Here is a 19,720-nt window from a genome sequence, read left to right on the forward strand (position 1 = left end):
AGCACAAGAAAGTCTGTCAGTGTAAGTGAATGCCACGTCAGTTGTTGTTCTGATGTCGGCTTCTGAATTGGAGCTATCTAGAGGTAGAGCTGCATATTGCTATAATATCAAAATTGTAGTAGCAAATGTTTGGAGTAAAAAAAGGGGAGAAATGATTGACTCAGGCTTTGTCTCTATTAGCATGGCTTCAAGTATGAAGTTTTAAGTGTTTCAAAAACAAAAAAATCATTCAGTCTTCAACTTCCTTTGGATTTTAGAGTTTTAAACTTGATAATAAATAAAATATTTTAAGATGTTAGACTTGTGATTTGCAGGGACGGGAGGCTGGGGGGATGACCAGAAAAGCACTGCTTAAATCTGGTTTGTTTTATGTTTAGAAGTATACTGTAGCATAGCTAATAAGATATATTTGACAGTGCCATACATGAAAACTACATTTTTAGGGGGACAAGATCATGCATTTTTAAATCAAACTTATTTGCTAAACATTTTTCAGCCTATATGGAACCTTCAAATCACTAGCAAGGCTGGTTTATATTTTGGCATCATTACAGCTCTCTGGGCTGCATTGTATTTTATAATTAATTTTATGATCTACAAACAGCCAGAAAAGCTTGATTGTTTGTAGCACAACTGATAAAACACATGCAACTTCTACTCTTAATTTCTATTATCTTCATGTTCAAAGATTTAGATTTGGACTTTCATTTTTTGGTGATTTAGTTATTCGCAGCTTAAAAAAAAAAAGCCATCTATTATATTGTGTTCTATATGCTGAGATTTGATTTGCATATTAATATTTTGAGTTCTTTCAATAGTACTTTCGATTTCTTTTCTTGTGCTCTAAACTCCGACTCTTCATGGAGCGTTGAAACGTTTTGCTTGGGCAGTGGAGCGAGACATCCATTAACTGAGAGAGGAAAAACTATCTGAAATGCCACAGGTGGCAACGCTGTGTACTAAGTCTTTGCACATTGCCTGTGGGACTGACCGATTGTTCATGTTTTTCTTCTAACAGCTTGTTGTCGCTTTTCTAAACAATAAGGATTGTTTCATTCAGTAGCTTTGTAGTACTGATGTCTTTATATTCTATGCAGTTTCTAAAGTTGAAAGAGTTTAATGCACTTCATCCTTATAAATTGAATAAGTGTTTTCTGGCTACAGTTTCACCCTTTCCTGTCTTTTCTTTCCCTGCCCTCTTCCGCATGTTCTGCATGGTATCTGTCCTGCTGGTGCTGCCTTCACCTGGGTCCTCTGCATGTGTTTCTAACCCCAGGGAGAAGGAATCACTTTGCCTACTACAATTATCACGCTTATGAAGGTAACGCTATATTTAATACTGTTCTCTCATTAGTCACTAAAAACATCATTGGCTGTAAATCTTTTGTTTCTTTTTGACAAATGAAAGACTTATCTTGCTTACCTTAACTTATTTTCCAAGGGACTGCTTCTGTGAAGTAGTTATCTGTCTTGTCAGCTGCCATTTAATTGTTCCATCTGTGAACAAACATCAAATAGATCATGAATGTGCTATCATTCAAAAAGTTCAACCTTCCAGCTAAGGGTGACAACTAAATTTCATAGGGTGGTTTACAAGCAGTGTTGTGGTAGAAAGAACAACGTTCCTTGATCCATCTGCTTGCAGAATTCATAGTTAAAAAGTGAACTGGGTAAATGGCATGGAACTTAATTGTGCTTTTCAATGTTTGACTGCATAGATGCAGTGGATGAAATCCATGATGATTTTTATGTGAAGCAGTGTTTGGACCACTGGTAAAGTGACCTAACTTTCTGCTCTGTGGTGTTCCGTAGCATCCTTGGGTATTTCTCCTGCCTGGGTTGTGGTGTTGTCTAACATTAACAGTGTATGTCGAAGAGATTTAGCCACACTAGACAGTACAGTCTTGTTGAGTTTTATCTGTAGCATTTGAAGTCGATAACCTAACCTACAAATCACTATGGATCTTTGATTGTCCTTAGAGTTTAGAGTAACAGGCAGGCATGTCCTGATTTGGCCTAACAGACAAGAATACAAAGCCACTTTCTACTTCATTGTGAAATGTCTACCAAAATACATTTTCCTTTTCTTAGTTTTTTAACATCTGTTTCCATGTTTTATTTTCTAGGCTGCTCTAAAAGTACTATATGTCTATCAGGGTTGCTTACTCTTTCATGGCTGTGGAGTACAATACTGAGGTTTAAAGAACTCTGTTCAAACTTATGCCTCTAGCACTCAACTCTTTGAATTCAGACTTCCATTTCATTAACATCATTATTCCAGAGAACAGAAAAGTTCCGTAGAGCGTGCTGAACTAATAAGCATAAACGAGCTGTGTAGGAACACCAGACCATTGAGCAGAAAGATTGAAATTTAGTTGTGTCTCACTGCAAAAAAAATGTACAAGTTCTTAAATCTTTATCTCAGAGCGTAAAAGAGAGGTCTTAGTACTCTAGAGTCCAGTCTTTGGAACAGTGCATATTTGTTCCAATACTGGCATTTATTATAGAAATAACTCCTGTAGAAGTGTCCTTCTGTGAAAACATTTGCTCTTTATAGTCTTGCAGAAGAACCTGTCAGGCCTCAGCTTCATGCCCTGTGCAATTGCACAAATTCAGTAAGTTTGCTACTGGAAGTACGTCCTGGTTTTCCGCTTCTCCACAGCTGCTGACGTTGCTGGTTGTATGACTGTTTTATAGACTGAAGATCAGCTTCTGCAGTACAGTAGAGGATGCACTTCAGTAGCTTGTGTCTGTAAATGCGGCAGTCAGCAATTGTCTCTGTCTTCCAAGTCATGTAGATGACTCAGATGAATGTGATAGTAAAAGAAATAGACTGGATAGACTGAAGTGAGATACGGCACTATGTTGAAGAACAGATACTATGTTATCTGTGAATATGGCTGCTGATGAGTTCAGGGATGTTAACAACGTCAGTTAATGTATTTAATATTAATATCATAATACTTAAAGGCTGAGAGAAATGGCCAGAAGCCTTTTTTTTTTTAGGATGTGAGCCTCTGAGGTTTATCCTGCAAGTCTGAAATGAAAATTATAAAGAATTAAAAAAAAAAGAGAGAGAAAAAGAAAAAAAAAAAAAAGGGAAGACAAAACCTTTAGGCTTTTCTGTCGTCTGTCTCATCACAAAAAAAAGCAACCCACAGCTGTAGAATTTACAGCAATGGGAGATCCTGGGAACATGCAGGTATAACAACTCAGAAGAGTTACAGGAGGTTGGAGAAGCTTGAAAGCCTTGGCCAGCGCGGTTTTCCTGGCCAACCTTCTTTCTGAGAACGGAACTTCAGTATCATATGTGGTAACGCTTTTACACGTTGGTCTGAAGGAGGTTTGTTGTCTGCCGCTTGCCTCACTGAATCTTTCTTTACCCAAAATGTTTACTACTGGCTCTTTCTGCTGGAAGTGCACATCTTGTCTGAAATTTAATAGCAGAATTATCTCCTGAATTCGACATATTTCAAATCTGCCCAACCAACCTCTTTAAACTTCTTACTGTCTAAACTCTTAGCACTCGGGAACTTGTGCAGGAAATCTGCTGCTTTTCAGATGTGGATTTAACTAATTTTTAAGTCAATAGGTGCAGTCCTTTGTGTGGACATTGTTGTTCAACTTTGGTCTTACTTGTTTTCTGTGATCCGATCTTCATCGTTTCGTTTAGTCTGTTTTTAAGTCGATACTATTTCCCAGCATTATTTCAAGCATAGGATTAGTGAAATCAATTGAAATTATCATCTCCAAAGTGGTGTAGGGTTCACCTTTTAGTGGTAAAGTAATGCATTTAAAATATATATCCACGAAGGGAGGCCTGTTTTGTCTTTTTCTGTTGATCAGAAGTGTACATTTGTATTATGAATCACTGAGTTGATGTGCTTACAGTGACTGTTCACTTCTCTTCACTACAGTTTTTTTTTTTAGAACACTGCTATTTGAAGTGAGAACGTTGACTTGTAACTGCATAAACCCAGTCATGAAATCGATTTGTATTGCATCCTTAGCATGCAATGTGATAGAAAGCCACAGTTTTCACGGGTTTTACATTGACAATTTCACTAGTGACTGTAGGTGAATAGTAATTTACTATGCATCTTTTTACTCTACACTGTGTGTTTTATAGCAGTTTTTACTGTACATTTGCATGCTTCAGCTTTTTTTGAAAAATGCTTTTTTCTAAATAACTGTTTCCTGCCTGGTCTTTGGTGATAGGGTTTGCTTTCTGATTGAGGGCAACCTCTTCAAATACAAGTTTTCAGTCTGCAGTAGGCAGTATACACAGGTGTATATGTACCTTTGTATATGTACTTCTGTCATGGGGGAAAATAACTTGTGAAACTTATTTCAAATGCAAACTGTACCAGGTTTATTTGAACCCTCATATGATGTCACTGGGAAAAGCTTTGTCAGGTAGATAATTAAGTTTAATGTATGTAGTAGTGGCTAACTTGGTCTCTTGAATCATAGTTCTTGCTTCTTCAGCTTGTGTCTTGGAGGCTTTTCTAAGCTTAAAAGAAACCCCACCAAAACCTAGATGTTTTCTGTATCTATTTAGCTCTGCTAATGTTATTCAGTTCTCGGTGCCATAAATAGAATACAGGCGATCTTTCTTCCATGCCACGTGTTTACTTATACATGCATATAAAATGAACAAGTTTGTGCAGAACTCGTACATTTGCCTTATGCTTCTTGCTGCCTCTTCTCTATTGTTTATTAATGCCCACCTTTCTGAGAACTTTGACCTTTAAAGTTTCTGAATTAAAAGGAAATTATTGCATGTCAGATAAAACCCACAAATACATTATTCCCTTTTTTCTCCCCATAAATTCTGGACCTTAAGTTGTATGACTTAGATAATATGTATTGCCTCTCTGAACCACGAGAAGTCTTTAAAGTTTCATTCTCAGAGGCTAAGAACAGCCTTCTTGAACTGTTAAGGTTTGGGGAGCAGGGACTTTGCCACAGGGATGGCAGAATATATATCCTGCTGCAGTCAGTTGAGGAATGCATTCCAAACAACGTTTAGACGAGCTTCCAGCTGTTGAAAAACAGGAAATACAAGAGTTTACACTGTAGGGTAATGCAATACTCTAGCATAATGCAACCTTCCTTCCCTCCTGCATCCCTCCCCTAGAACAAAAAGGCTTTTCATCCTTTTTAGAGTTTGTAGTAATTCTCTTCAAGATTAAGATACCTTTACTGTAGAAATTGGCTTTTACTGATGGATGATGACATGTATGCTCCAAATAACTTTCAGTAACTCCTTCAGTTTTTCTCGTTTACCTGGGATGAAAAAAACAGGGTTTCTATCTAGTGCTGTGGTTTTAAAGTAAATTTTTTCTTATTGTGTTGAACACTCCAGAGAAACAAAACAGTCTTAATTTGCCTCAGCAGAAACATTGTGATACTAAAGTATATTTCTCATGTGAAAGGACATTTTACGTGACATGCATCTATTTTGAGGATATACTATGGTGTGAGGTAAAAGTTTATTAGCAGGAACTTGGTTATCGATTGATTATTCACAAGTGCTGAACTTGGGAATGAGATCCAGAAGTTGTATTAAATACACACTTGAAAAACACGATATTTTATCATGTATTTTACAGAATATTTCAGAAATATGTAGGATTTTTTATTACTGTTTTTTATTTTAAGATGCCAAAAGTAAACGGTACGGGGCAGGGGGAAGTATATTTAGTATAGGGGTGAAATCGTGAGACTGTGAAGCCTATTCTCTAATCTATGTATAAAGGTCTTAGGAGAAAGTGCCATAAGAAATTAGGAACAAAAGCCCTAGATAACTAGCCCTGACTTTTATGCCACTCACTTCTGAAATGCCAGTATTTTTGCATGTTGAATAAGGGTCCTTGCCTCCAAACTGAATCTTGTATCTTTTGGGTGCCAGTTTTACCAAACTGGGATGAGGGTACGAGTAGAAAATGTTTGACTTATGGATTCATAAATAAATAAATGAAGGAGCTACCCTAGGTTTTAATGTGTAAGTTGTGGGGAGAGCAAATAACAGTTTAGAGAATTGGGGGTAAGCAGCCAAATGTATTCAATAGTATATTGCATGTCTGCATTTGGTGACATTGAAGATGCAGCCATAAAATTTCTGATTAGCATTGTTAAGTATTAAAAACTGCACACAATTTAAATTGCTGAACATACTGTATTAGCATTACCTCTTTTAGTGTACAGTGATATTAGATTTATGTCTCTATAGACCTAAGTATTGGGATTTAATAAAAGGCTTATCCTTGTACGTGAAAAATGTTTAAAGGACTCGCTGCTCTTCTGTTTTATGCTTCTTTTGTGATGGTTGACATAATAGTAGTATGATAACGATTCTAAATACGCTCAATAACTGGATATTACTACAGTATCAGCACTTAACTTCGGTATTTATGGTACTGGTCTATGGACTGTCTCTGCCTGATGTTTTATGTCCCAATAACATCACAACACCCCCAGGAGAAGCTTACTGGTAGGAGCACACATTGTACTTTTCCCCATGTCAAAGTCATGTAAAACTCTGTTATCATTTTTCATTGATAACCCAGCTTCTTCCTCTCTCCATTCACTTTGTGTTTTCTGTTCTTTTGTACTGTTGCCTTCCTTTCTTTGTATCATCTGCTTTTAGTCGGTGCGTAGTTGTTAACTGTTAGGTTTTCTCTGTGCTGTTGACTTTTATTTCCTTTAAGTACTGTTCATGGAAGGATTGATCGAGGACTTCATAGACTGATTGAAATTTTATCATTAAACAGCTTGCATTACTACCAGGGTCTGCTTATTAAAATTGGAATGTTGGGCTTTCACAGTCAGATTTATGGAGGTTCTGTTTATATTGACTTTAATTTAAAATTTGAAGATGACTGGTATCCTACTGAAAATGGCATCACTATATGTGCCATGGCTTTAATAATATTCTCTAATGCTTTTTGTGGATGAGTTGAAATCATTGTTCATGTCCGCAGGTAGAATATTCTTTGTCTTGCAGCCTCCCTTTTTTGCATCTTCCCTTTGGAGGAGAAATTGGAGAGAAGTCAGAAGTGACAGTATTAGTTTAGTATCTGATGGTATTCAAAGTTGTATTTTCTAGGAAGCAAGGAGGATTTGTATGTATGCCAAACCCCATCTGCTGTAGCCTGTGAAGGCAGCCGCTAGATCCTGTGCTGCACCCAGTGTATCTTGCGAAATGTTATTCTATTTGGACAATATGTTCTTCTGGGGGGAGGAGGAAGACTAACTTTTTATCTTTGACCTCATTTTCTGCAAGATGAAAATATAGGTCAATGGGACTATAAAGATAAGGCCAGAAGTGCTGCAGTCCTGTATATCAGGACTAAAGCTGTCATAGGTAAACACTTTGTAAGATTCTTTTTTAATATTGCCCTTTTTCAGTATCTGATGAATAGGAAACAGTGTGGCAGGTTGGCCACCTGACAGTAGATATTGCTGATAATCTGTAATTTTAGTAAGATCGATAAACACTATTATTATAGAGATCTGCAGATATCTGATTTTCTAAATCTTTGGTATACCCATATAAAATCTTAGAGATTAACAAAAATTGTATTGCTTAAACTGCTAAGGAAATAGAGAAAGTTTTTCCAAGTATGTTCAGAATAGTAGTTCTTGATTACTTTGTTCTTTGCACTTGCAGAAAACAGCTGCCCCTGTTGAGTGGGCTCTGTCTGCTTTCAGCGTTTTTTACATTACAATGAACAAGTTCCCAACAAATCTTGAAAGACTGTCACTCAGTTATTTTCTTGGTCACCGTTCCTACTCTGAACTAAATTGCAATAATGTGGAAATACTGTGTGAGGACTTGAAATTTAATAGCTTGCAAATTAATATTTGTCACTTGCTATACAGATGGCTCTGACTCCAGAGATAAGCCAAAGCTCTATCGTCTACAATTAAGTGTCACTGAAGTTGGAACCGAAAAATTTGATGAGAATTCCATTCAGGTATGGAGAAAAAGCAGACTCAGGTGACAGAACTGATCCTATTTCTGGTCAGTTATGTATAATTCTGTAAACTAGTGAGATAGTCTGTGACTACCCTTCAAAGCCAAAAGGGTAAAATATTGCTGCAGTTTCACGTTAATGGTCATAACTCTCTGATTTATTTTATTTCCTCCCTCTTGCTTTTAAGAGGAAAGGAAAGTAAGGGTTTCATTATTTAAAATGGAGTATTCCTTTTGTTACTGGATCAAATGGTACGTATCAGTGTTATCATAACTGCTTCATGGCTTTCAAGTCCTAGTCTCAACTCTCTTTAGTGAGGTAGGATCTCTTAAATGTATAAAACAAGCATAGCTGGATGAAGTTCATACCAGGGAGTCTCTTACAGCACCCTGGGTCCACATTAGTGCAGTTAGTTGACTTGTAAATACTTGCATTATGAGATTTCACATTAAAACAAGTGTAAGAAAACAGTTCTGAAGAGCATGTAACCAAAAAAAGTGAAAAACTTTTCATTAAGGGATTTCTGCTGTGCAGTTTAGTTAAATGTGTGTTTTATTATCTCTGTTGCAAGGAAAGCTGAAGTAAAACTCAACTGATTTTAGTACTACTCATTTGTGTTAAATTCAAAAGCAAGCAAAGTTAAGTTCCTAGTCTGTAAATAGGGTAAGCTGCAGCTCAATCTTCTTGTTTTTATTTCTGCTGCTGTGTAGCTTAGTTTATTCCATGTTAATGAATTCTATTTCCAGTTATTTGGTCCAGGAATTCAGCCTCATCATTGTGACCTCACTAATATGGATGGAGTTGTTACTGTAACCCCAAGAAGCATTGATGCTGAAACCTATGTGGAAGGTCAGCGTATTTCAGAAACCACTATGCTGCAAAGTGGAATGAAGGTTCAGTTTGGGTCATCTCATGTTTTTAAGTTCGTGGATCCCACTCAGGACCATATTATTCCTAAAAGACCTATTGATGCAAGTCTTATGGTCAAAGGTCCAAGACACAAAACTGGGTGAGTGAAATTTATTTTCTTTCCACTGAGATGAAGGGGAAAAACCTGGGAAAAAGTAGAGAATGAGAGCATAAATGGCCTGTGACTAGACTATGACTTCAAATGAGTTCTTAATAGCTGCTTTTAAGTGTTAAATAGATAACTATTTTAATACGTGAGCTCCACCTTGTGATTTTGTTTAGGATTAGCAAGTGTCTTTTTCATTATGAAGTATTCAGACAAGTTTTCCTGATGCTCACTTCTTTGTTAAAAACAGTGGATCGCCTTAATTTAATATATTTCAGAGTTCATCCAACCTCCAGGAAAAGTAAAGAATCTGCTGAATGTTTTCAGAGAGCCTGTCTGGTCTTTATTTTTTCTCAGATACTTACTTTTAAAATTCCACTAGAAGGATTTGGAAATTAAGTAGGGTAGTCACGAAATGAGACTGTCACGATAGGGAACTAAATGTCTCGATATAGCAACCACTTTTTACAGTGTGATTACTGATCTTCTTGTTTCTGTGTTGCAAGGATTAACAGTCCAGAAGTCCATCCTGTTGTTTCTCTGTATATTCTGATAGGTGCATAATACAAATACTGATTATAGATTTAGTGACTTGTAGGGGCTCGGGTATTCTGTTTGGTGGCTATATTCCGGAGAAACAATCTTAAAGGGAGGCTGTATAGCATGGAAAAAAATAACATATCTTCTATCGTGTCTGGGTCCAAATGAGGCTGTTATTGTAGTATACTGTGGTTTAGAAAAGAAACAAATTGGCTTGGAGATGAATGAGAGAAAGATACCTAGGAAAAGCAGCTCTTCTGGCTAATCTTCTGAGTTAATATAGATGTACGCTTTAACCATTGTTATTTTTTCTCCACTAAATTTTAATATTGACGTACCCGTGTGCTTGTTGTAGGATGAGTCTGCAGGAAGACTTCCAGCCATTTAGCTATCATGTCATATTTCTGCTTAAACCTTGAGTTCATTCTACATCTAACTTGCAGATCAATAAACCAACGCTCTCGCAGGTTTACGTAATCAACTGCAAAGCACTGTACTGCTGCAGAGCTTTATCTGGACAGCAAAATCTCTGGCAAAGGGCTATTGCAGCTTGAACAATCAAATATTTTTTAAATCTCTAGAATAAGCAGATAATAAAATGCATTACTATGATTTATGAATGATTTACATTATCAAGATTGTACATCTAGTACTGAAGAGCTGAGCAAAAAATTATAGCAAGTCTACTACAGTGAATACAGTACCTTGAATATATTTTTATGTGGGTTTATATTTATATTATTGTCCTGGTTTGAGGATGGTTATTTATGTTTATGTGTATTTATATTTTCTCACTTGACTGGGAAAAAAATGTAACTAAGAATCTGTTTTTCCAAAGGAAGTTATCTGTATAAATATTTGTAGTGGTTTTATATAAAGAATCGATAGTGTTTTAAACAGTGAATATTAACTGGACACATGATATACCTCTTGAATATTAATTTACTAATTTTAGCTACTGTGTTGCTTATTTGTTAAATATTTAACAATATCATTTCTAAAAAGTACTTTAAATGCTATCTTGCTTTTAGAGCTGTTCAGGAAACCACATTTGATCTGGAGGGAGATGTTCACAGTGGAACAGCATTACCAGCAAGCAAGGTATTATATTACGAGAAAATTACCAATAAATGATAAAAGATCACGTGTAAGTTAGGTCAAAATTACAACATTAGTAGTATTTGGTAAAGTGTGGCCAGTTCATCATTCTCCCCAGCCACTTCCTGTCGTGGGTAGGCTTGGGTATCATACATTTTTTTAATTTTTTTTTATTTTTTTGTCCCACAAAACTGTCTTGTTAAAGTTTGTATTAGCATTTGGCATGCATTCCATGCCAAGAGTAGTAAATTTTTTAGAAAGGGGAATTCCTCAAGCCAGGAATAGTTTCTCCCCAAACTGACTGTAATCAGAAGGCAGATTACATGCAGGTAGAGATTCATATTAGAAATGTTACATCATTATCTCATGTTAGTAGCATATGACTATTGTTATTGGCGGTAGGGTAAATAAATGTTTTATATAAAATGTGCAAGGGTGTTCAATTTTAATTTAACTAGGCTTTTAAAATTTAATGCATGTGACTTTTGACTTCAATAGAGCTCCTGTACACACATTGACTAAACTATGACTGCAGAGACAGTTTGTTATAAACATTTTATGAGGTGATAATCTTTTCTTGCTTTCTTTCTGCACTGTCTTTCTGTTAATAAATTCTCTGCTGGAGTTGCATTTTCCAGGAGCAAACAAATAGAGTAAAATGACACAACAGTTAATGCATTTCCTGGTGCTATGATCACATGCCTCAGATGAAATGAGAGAATGACTTATTTGAGCAGTATGAAATGTAGTAGTCCTAGAAATGCAATTCCTTTTATGTTTTATTACTACTATTATCAATTTGAAATACTTGTAAAGAAATTGAGTGATAATGGTGTGGCATGTTGGTATTAATAATACTCTGATAGCTTTTGAATACGTTTGTTAGCCTTTTTTTTTTTTTTTTTCTTGCCACAGACTTCTGATTCAGTTTTTATCCTGTCTTTGTACCTTTGTATGTGACAATGCTTGCTTTTATCTTGGATGCATTCTTTACCTCTGATAGGAATTCATTTAGTGACATTTTGGAAGGGGGAAAAAAAAAGAAACTTTGTAAACTACTTAAGACGCCTCAAAATGGCTCAGAATTGGAGTTTCTGACATTATTGTATAGCATACCTTATCCTTTTCAGGCTCATTAGAAAAATAATTTCAGTAGACCTAGGGAAGCTTGGGAAAATTTAAGGCGTTTTTTGAGTTGTAGTGTTCAAGAATGCACGTGATATCTTGTTGAATCACTGGCAAATCACTTGTTTTCTAACTGTTGCTCTTATGAGTTTTCTTTTCTGTTTGGAAAAGGTTAACTTTAACTTTCATTAAAGTTCTGTGAAACCTGGTGATGAAAAAATTGTTTTGTTCAAACTCTTGCTTTGAGATGCACTTTTTGGTAGGTTTTCTTGTGTCAAAGCAAATTATTTAGTCCTAGAAATGTCTTCAGAAATGTGGAAATACTTCATATTTTACTGATGCTTTGTTTTCAACTGTAGTAGTGAAAAATAATTGCTACGTATCTTGCTGCTTAAAGCATCGTGTTTCTCCCCTTCCTGATAGGGTTTGATGTAATTGGAAGTCATAAATTAAAAGCTTCGTATTAAGGACCTGAAAGAAAACAAATGAAATTGTACATAAAAAAAATTGCATAGTTTGAATTGACACTTCTTGTCTTGGAAAATTATGCACTGTCTAGCTGATCAGACTTTCCTTAAGAACAGGATAAATTATGGCATGGATCAATAAAGTAAGCACTTGGAGCTGTTGCAGAAGCAGGGTAGGGGAGCGTAGCCAGTTTTAACTTTGTTAATATGTTTAACTGTCTCTTATCTAAAGTTTTCATTAACAATTAATTCTTACTTTGTATTGATAACTATAGAACTTTTAAATAAAGATGTTTGAAATTTTCATTATATATTCTTGAAATGCATTAACAAATAGCTGCTCCTAGCTGGCTATTGTCATCTTTGGATTGCAAGTGTTCTCTTCGATGCTTTGTTGTGGTGAAAACACCTGCTGAGCTGCTGGATTCTGGGCTGTACTTTTCTCTTCCATTTTCCCATCTCTTTTCAGCCTTCAAATTGACACTTCTTCATTTTAATAGTGCCAAGCACAAATACTGGATAATCCAATGCTTGCATGCTAAGCATCTGTTCTGCTGTTTTGAATTAGAGCACCAGCAGGCTTGATGGTGACAGGACATCATCAGCATCCAGCATAGCTGAACGAGGAATGGTGAAGCCGATGATTAGAATAGACCAGCAGCAAGATTACCGCAGACAGGAAAGCAGGTAGGAAATGTGTAATACATTACTTCTCATAATGGAAAGAAATGGTTACGTTTTTCTGATAGGTCAAGCAGTGTGTTAAAATATTTTGAACTACTTGATCTTCCGTATGGAAAATGAGATTTCCTTTGAGAACTCACTCCAAATAAAACCCAAGGTTAATGACCCAAGCAAAAAACTTGGAAATATTTAAAAAAAAAAATTATTTGCTTCAGTATTCAGTTATTTGTAGTTCCCGTTTTGTAAAGCCAAGCTGATAGTCATGTCACACCGTTGTTGATTTGTGGTTAGGCATGTCATATGAAATACCTGTAATAACAAAAGTACAATTATTTGAAATTTTCATTTGTCAGTGACAAGATGATGATGATTTACTCTGGAGAGGGAAATAACTGGGTCACTCCTGTTCCTGCAGTAGTGTTGTTGGCGAGTCTTACGAGCAAGAATTCTAACTACCTTTGAATGCTTGCCTTGTAAAGTTATGTAACTTATAAATACACATAACACCACCTTCTTGATTTTTGCTGTTATGATATAGTGGCTGTTATTAGGTAGATAAATGCTATCTGATTTTGCTCATAGGCCCTTTACCAGGTACAGAGTGACACTTTTCATGCCCTGCATATTTAGTTTGCTTCCAAAGCCATAGTGGAAAACACTGACTTCTAATCATACGCCATTTTCTACCTGCTCAGTCTCCATGTATTCGTAATAACCTTGTTCAAATTCAGTTTGTGCCCATTCAAAAGGACTCAACTCCTTGTTAGATAATGTCTTTTAATATTAGCATGGCTTCAAAATTTGGCTCTATTTTCCATCATAAATAGAGAAGACCTTACGGGATGCAGCCAAAGATGCTGGGAGTTGGCTGAAATCGTTGCAAAGCCACTGTCTCATCTTTGAAAGGTCATGGAGATCAGAGGTACTGAATGACTCTAAAAGGGCAAATACTACATCCATCTACAAAAAAGACAAAGAGGAAGATTGAGAAAATGCAGCCCAGTCAGCATTAATTCAGGCCCTGGGAAAATTGTAGACCGAGTCCTCGTATAAGCTATTTCAAGGCACACAAAAGACAAGAAATTGGTTAAGAAAAGGCAACGTGGATTTACTAAGGATAAATCATGCTTGACCAACTCGACTGGCTTCTGTGATGAAACAACTTGCGTAGTTAATGAGGGGAGAGCTCTGGGCCTCATATCATCTACCTGACTCTAGCAAGGCATTGTCACAGTCACCCAGAACGTCCTTGTTGATAAGATATGGTCTGGATCAGAGTACCACAAGATGGGTGGAAAACTGGCTAAACTGCCAGACTGAGAGAAAGTGAGTTAAGGGCTCAAAGTTGAACTTGGCAGCTGGTCATGAGTTGAGTTTCTCAAGGTCAGTATTAGATCTGAAACTACTCAGTAATTTTATACAGTCTGGGTAGCAGCATTGAATACATTGTCACCAAGTTTGTGGGTAATACCAAACTTGTAGGATAGCAAATAAGCCACAAAGAAGAGCCGCTGTTCAGAGAGACCTATGCAACAGGAATTGCATGAAGTCTAACAAAAGTAAATGTGAAGCCCTGGACATGAGACAGAAAATGCCAAGAGCAATGTAGGCTGAAGTCTGACCATTTGAATTGTAGCTCTGCTGCAAAGAACCTCAGGTCCTGGTGTATGGCAAGCTAAAGTCAGCAGTGTATACTTGCAGCAGTGAAAGCAAATTATGTCCTGGGCTGCATCAGCAAGAACACAGCCAGCAGATCAAGGCATGTAATTATCCCACTTTACTTGGCTCTTGTTAGGCCACACCTGGAATACTGTGTCCGGTTTTGGTGCCTCCAGTTCAAGAGAGATTGAAAAACTGGCAACAGTCCTGTGAAGGGACATTTCCACCATGATGATCAGAGGATTAAAGAACTTGATTTATGAAGAAAGGTTGAAGGGATTGTTTTTTTTCAGTCTAGAGAGGAGGTGGCTCAGGGTGGATCTAATCACAATCTTCCAATACCTGAAAGGGTAGCTATAGAGAAGATGGAGGTGCTGTCATCACAAGGATGCTGGTTGACAGGGAATGAGCAGAAGTTGTTTCTGGGGAAAACTGTCTGGCTGTAGGGAGCAGGAGAGAGGAATCTTCACTGCGAGACCAAGTGAACATTGGGATATGTTGCTCAGAGAACTCGTGGAATCTCTCTCACTGGAAATTCTCAAGATTCTGCTGGACAAACTCTGGATAACCCTAGATAAAGCCTTGTTTTCAACAGAAAGTTGGAGCACGTGATCTCTAGAGGTCCCTTTCAACTTAGGCTTCAGTGCAATTTTTTTTTCTCCAGAGTGCAATGTCTTGATCAGTTCTGATAAAAAGAACATGTTTATGAAAAGCGTGACTGGGTACCTAGAGTTACATAGCCTTGATAAGAGAAAGCTCAGGGCGGATCTGATCAATGTGTGTAAATACCCGATTAGAGGAACCTATTTACTGTGAGAGTGATTGAACACCAGCACAGATTGTCCAGAGAGGGTGTAGAGTCTCCCATCCTTGGAGATACTCAAAACCTGACTGGACAAGGTTGTGAGCAACTTACTGTAGTTGACCCTGTTTTAAACAGGGAATTTAGACCAGATGATCTTCAGAGGTCCCTTCACACCTCAGAGTTTCTGTGATTCTGTGAAAAGTGTTTTGTTTGTTTTTTTTTTTTTTCCAAATGTTGAAAAAAAAAAAAATACAAGATTGTATTGCTCTCTACGTAAATCAGCTTTAAATTTAGATGAACTGCTATGATAAATGGATGAAAGGCAAGGTAAATGTGCTGCAGGGTTAAAAAGTGCAATGATTCAAGTTGTGAAGCTTCTAGTACCTTTAGGTGGATTTATTATTCACTAGACAGAAAACAAAGTTGTAGGAAAAAAAAAAAAGGCAGAAAATTATGCTTACCCCTGAACTGAATTTCTGATGTCCTAGTGTTTTGTGGCAGGGACATCTTAGAAGATGTCCCCTGAAAGCATTTAAAAGATGTCCCCTGAAAGCATTTAAAAGATGTCCCCTGAAAGCATTTAAAAATGCTTTAAGTGAAATTATAGTACAATACAACTCTGTTCTACTCTGCGCTTTCTTGTAAGAGTGCCTGCGCATCTTGAGGTTTTTTTCAGAACTGTTTTTATTAAGGTCGCTGAAGATTTAACTCATTGTTGAATTCCTAGAGTGTTAACTGAAACTTTCCTATCTCATAAAAGATCAAGAAAACTACTTTGTGAACTTTTTATAGCCTGTCAGAAGTTCTGGAGGCTTCTACTGTTAATATATCTTGAGTTCTGATTCTGCATTTGTATATGTGTGAAGATTATTAAATTTCTGTATTTTTGCCTTTCAGCAAGAGCACTTGTTGTAAAGCAGATTACCTTGTGCTAGAGTTGTATATTTCAAAAATACAGAGCCAACTGTGAGCTGCAATCTTGGCTTTATTACTTTTTTTTTTAAAAGCTTTAAAAATTTCTTCTGAAGAGAATATGAGTACTAGTCTTATTTTTACTATACACGGGGTTTTTTTCACCTTGGTACCTGTATGCAGGAAATGTTTTGAGAGAGGCATCTAGATTACACTTAGATTTGTGATAGCTACAACCACAGAGATCTTTTTTTATCACTAGCGTTGACATTGCTATTTTATTTCTGTGTATATCTTATACGTGTATAGTATGTGTTCTATAATTACACCGAGAGTTATTTATCTAAATACAGCATGGAGTGAAGTAACTGCTATGTGAGTTTGAAAAACCAAAAAAATGTTCACTGAGCAGTTCCAGGTTCTTGTTACTGTACAACTAGTCCACATCTGTAGTAAGCGTCCTTGTCTGTTCTTTATGTGTGTTCATCACTGCTGTCCAAAGGTGAATAGTAAGGCACACAAGACTTTCTTCCAGTCACTCACTGAAGGGGTTGAAGACCAAAAATTAGAACCTGGCTGCCTTATTTTTTCATTTCTATTCTCTGGAAAAAAAAAATAATTGCAATCTTGAGAACATAACTTCAGTGTACTTGTTGGGTATAGTTGTTCTGATTGGAATATGATTCTGTGGAAAAAAAAGATGACAACTATTTAGTAAAGGATTATGGTTATACATCCTCGTTAGATAACTGACTTCAATTAACATGAGCAAGCTTATAATAAAAAAGAAAAAATATTACTTTTTGCCTTGGATACTCTTCATGAGTTCTCAAAAATATATTTGGTTTGAAATGAGAATAGTGATATGTAAGTGGTGTTAATGGAATGCAGACACTTACCTGATTCCTAATTTTAACGTGCCTTACAAAATTTATGCATAGCTAGTATGCTGGCTAAAACAACCACACAAGGACACAGGATATTTTATTTTATTATGCAGGGTATCATAGACAATTTATCTAGGACAATTCAGAAATATCTTCAAAATGTATTATTGTTTTTAATGCAATTTAAAATGTAATGTTACCTGACACTATACTTGGAGAGGAGACAAAGCCTAATCAATATTTTATGGCCTTGCTAGACATACCCTACCTAGACTTCCAGAGAATTTCATTGCCACAGAGATGATTTTTGTATAAAAGCAACAACACAAAGACACATACATATATTCTTAAAATGTATCCCGGAACAAAGCAGGTTGGCTAGTTGCTATCATATCAGAAGCACAGAGAGTTATTTTACCTTAAATTTCCAATTTGCAAAACTTTATTAGAGAGTATTTCTTTCATGTGTGCTTAGGGAAGGCAGAAAATGATACATTAGTTTAAGGAATTTCATATTAAGGTAGTTAAAATAACTGACTTCTGCATCTGTTCTTAGAGAACTAATTTACAGGTAAAACTAAATTGACATTTTTTTAACAGAGTCTTTCCTCTTGCTACTTCATATTCGTTTCTCTCTTAAAGCCAATTTCCAAACTTCTGTAAGCAATCTCGCACTAATCCACATCAGTTCTCATCTCTCATGCTGCGTTCCCTCCTATTGGAGGGAAGGCAGAGAATTCTATTCCTTTGTGCTGAAAGGGATCACTATCTTTTTGTTCTAAAGAAAAGGAAATAAATCATCAGCTGAAATCTTTCACTGGTTTACCAGCCAGTTTGTTGAAACATTTCTTTGTCTTACTACTATTCCTGTAATGACAGATGAAAAATTTCACTGGAGTTGTTACTATAGTTCTATTTTGATAATGCTGTGTGAGTATTAGTTATTCTTCTACAGGAGTAATTAAGTTCTTAGTGAAGACGATGCACTTTTGACAGTGTGGAGGTAGTGAGAAATCAGTTCATCTTAAATTTATAGCAATAAAACCAGAGGAAATGCTACAATTTACACACCAGCTGAGTGCTTTTCATAAAGAGAGCATGCTGTCATGTTTGAAATGTAACTAAACTGGCAGAAATTTGTGTACATATTGCCCACTGTGCCTGCTGTTCCTTAACTTTCAGCTCCCCAGAACTTCATTTTGCTGAGCTCTTTTTAGAATAAAGCATTATCTAGGTGGCATAACTGAGTTCTCTGATTTGGGTTTTTGCAAGTTAAAAAAAAATCCCCCCAAAAATCCCCCCAAAACCCAAAGGTATCCTTAGTTTTTTGATTGAACATGATAAAATTTAATTTTAGATCTTTTGACGTCAGCCTTCAAAGTTGTCTCGTGGATTTTTACTAGAGGAGATAGCTGAATAAAGACTTTCAGTGTCCTATCTCTGCTTCGTGGCATAACTAAAATTTCTCAGGAGAATGAGGTTTACATAATCATATTATGTTCCTTTCTTTATCAAAGTTGCTGGGGAAAGTAGAAGGCTACCTATTGTGTTGCATGTGGTTAAAAATGGCTATTGCATGCAGAAGCTATTAAGCTTTTACATATTTCCTAAAAATTGATGCCTATCTACAGAGCACATCTCAATTAATGCTTCTGCTTGAGGGAGGAATGAAATACATGCTTAACCTTTTGTAGACACCAGAAAAATTAATTTCCTATTCATTTTTCTCCTCTGTGAATTCTGATAGGTCCTAGTAAAAGAGAGCGCTGTAGTCAGTTTAAGTGAGGACGTAGTTCTGGTGCTCATGGAATGACTGCTGTTTCATAACGTAGCATAGCTACAGCCCGGTGAGGGTAGGGGCCAGATTTTACCTCCTTTTTCTCCTTACCAGACAAAAGGACAAAAAAGTCGACCAAGTTCTCGTTGATTTTGAGGGCATTAAGGCTAGGCAAGCACATTAGCTGTAACCGAGCTGACGTTTCAGTTGAAGCTTCCTTCACTTTCTTTCATGTGTCCATGAATAATTTGTTATTTGAATCCTGTCAATGGCAGGTGGCAAACTGATCCTATCAGTCTGCCATACAGCACAGAAGAGGATGTTCATTAATATCACAGACTCCACAGTTCAAGTCTGTACTTTGATCTGTTGTCTTGCAGGCAAATATAGCTTGAATGATTCCAGAGGACAGGTAGGAAAAGGATCATTTTGGGGCAGGATATTGTGTCAGCATTTGGAACCCAGTGTGTTTGGGGAAATCTGTCATTTTATAGTGGAATTAACATCACTTGTGTGGATTGTTTGTTTTAATTTTTGTCATCTTTCTTTAGACCTCAGGATACCCATGGACCAGAACTAATACTACCTGCCAGTATTGAATTCAGGGAAAGCTGTGAGTAAATTATGAAGTTATAACACTAACCTGTTGACACATTTCTCTGTGGTGTAATATTACAGTCTGTTTGAAAACTTCAGGGTAATTAAGTAAACATTGAAAAGAATAATGATTAAAGAGGTGATAGCTAATGATTAAACAGGTGATAGCTAA

At 36.5% G+C, this 19,720-nt stretch overlaps 1 protein-coding gene across 2 annotated transcripts in view; it reads left to right on the top strand.

Moving 5' to 3' along the window:
• Window positions 1-19,720, top strand: part of MLLT4 (myeloid/lymphoid or mixed-lineage leukemia (trithorax homolog, Drosophila); translocated to, 4) — a 92,431-nt gene that overhangs the window by 12,466 nt on the left and 60,245 nt on the right. Inside the window, exons 8-13 of one of the 2 annotated variants that reach the window (XM_009891456.1) lie at window positions 1,277-1,321; window positions 7,888-7,982; window positions 8,729-8,991; window positions 10,569-10,638; window positions 12,796-12,914; window positions 19,503-19,564. In XM_009891456.1, the coding sequence (XP_009889758.1) occupies window positions 1,277-1,321; window positions 7,888-7,982; window positions 8,729-8,991; window positions 10,569-10,638; window positions 12,796-12,914; window positions 19,503-19,564 (654 nt within the window). The remainder of the gene's footprint in view (window positions 1-1,276; window positions 1,322-7,887; window positions 7,983-8,728; window positions 8,992-10,568; window positions 10,639-12,795; window positions 12,915-19,502; window positions 19,565-19,720) is intronic. The other variant, XM_009891458.1, reaches the window with a different exon arrangement.

The sequence above is a fragment of the Charadrius vociferus genome, unplaced genomic scaffold, assembly GCF_000708025.1.
Source record: "Charadrius vociferus isolate BGI_N301 unplaced genomic scaffold, ASM70802v2 scaffold68, whole genome shotgun sequence".
In the NCBI taxonomy this organism is placed as follows: domain Eukaryota; kingdom Metazoa; phylum Chordata; class Aves; order Charadriiformes; family Charadriidae; genus Charadrius; species Charadrius vociferus.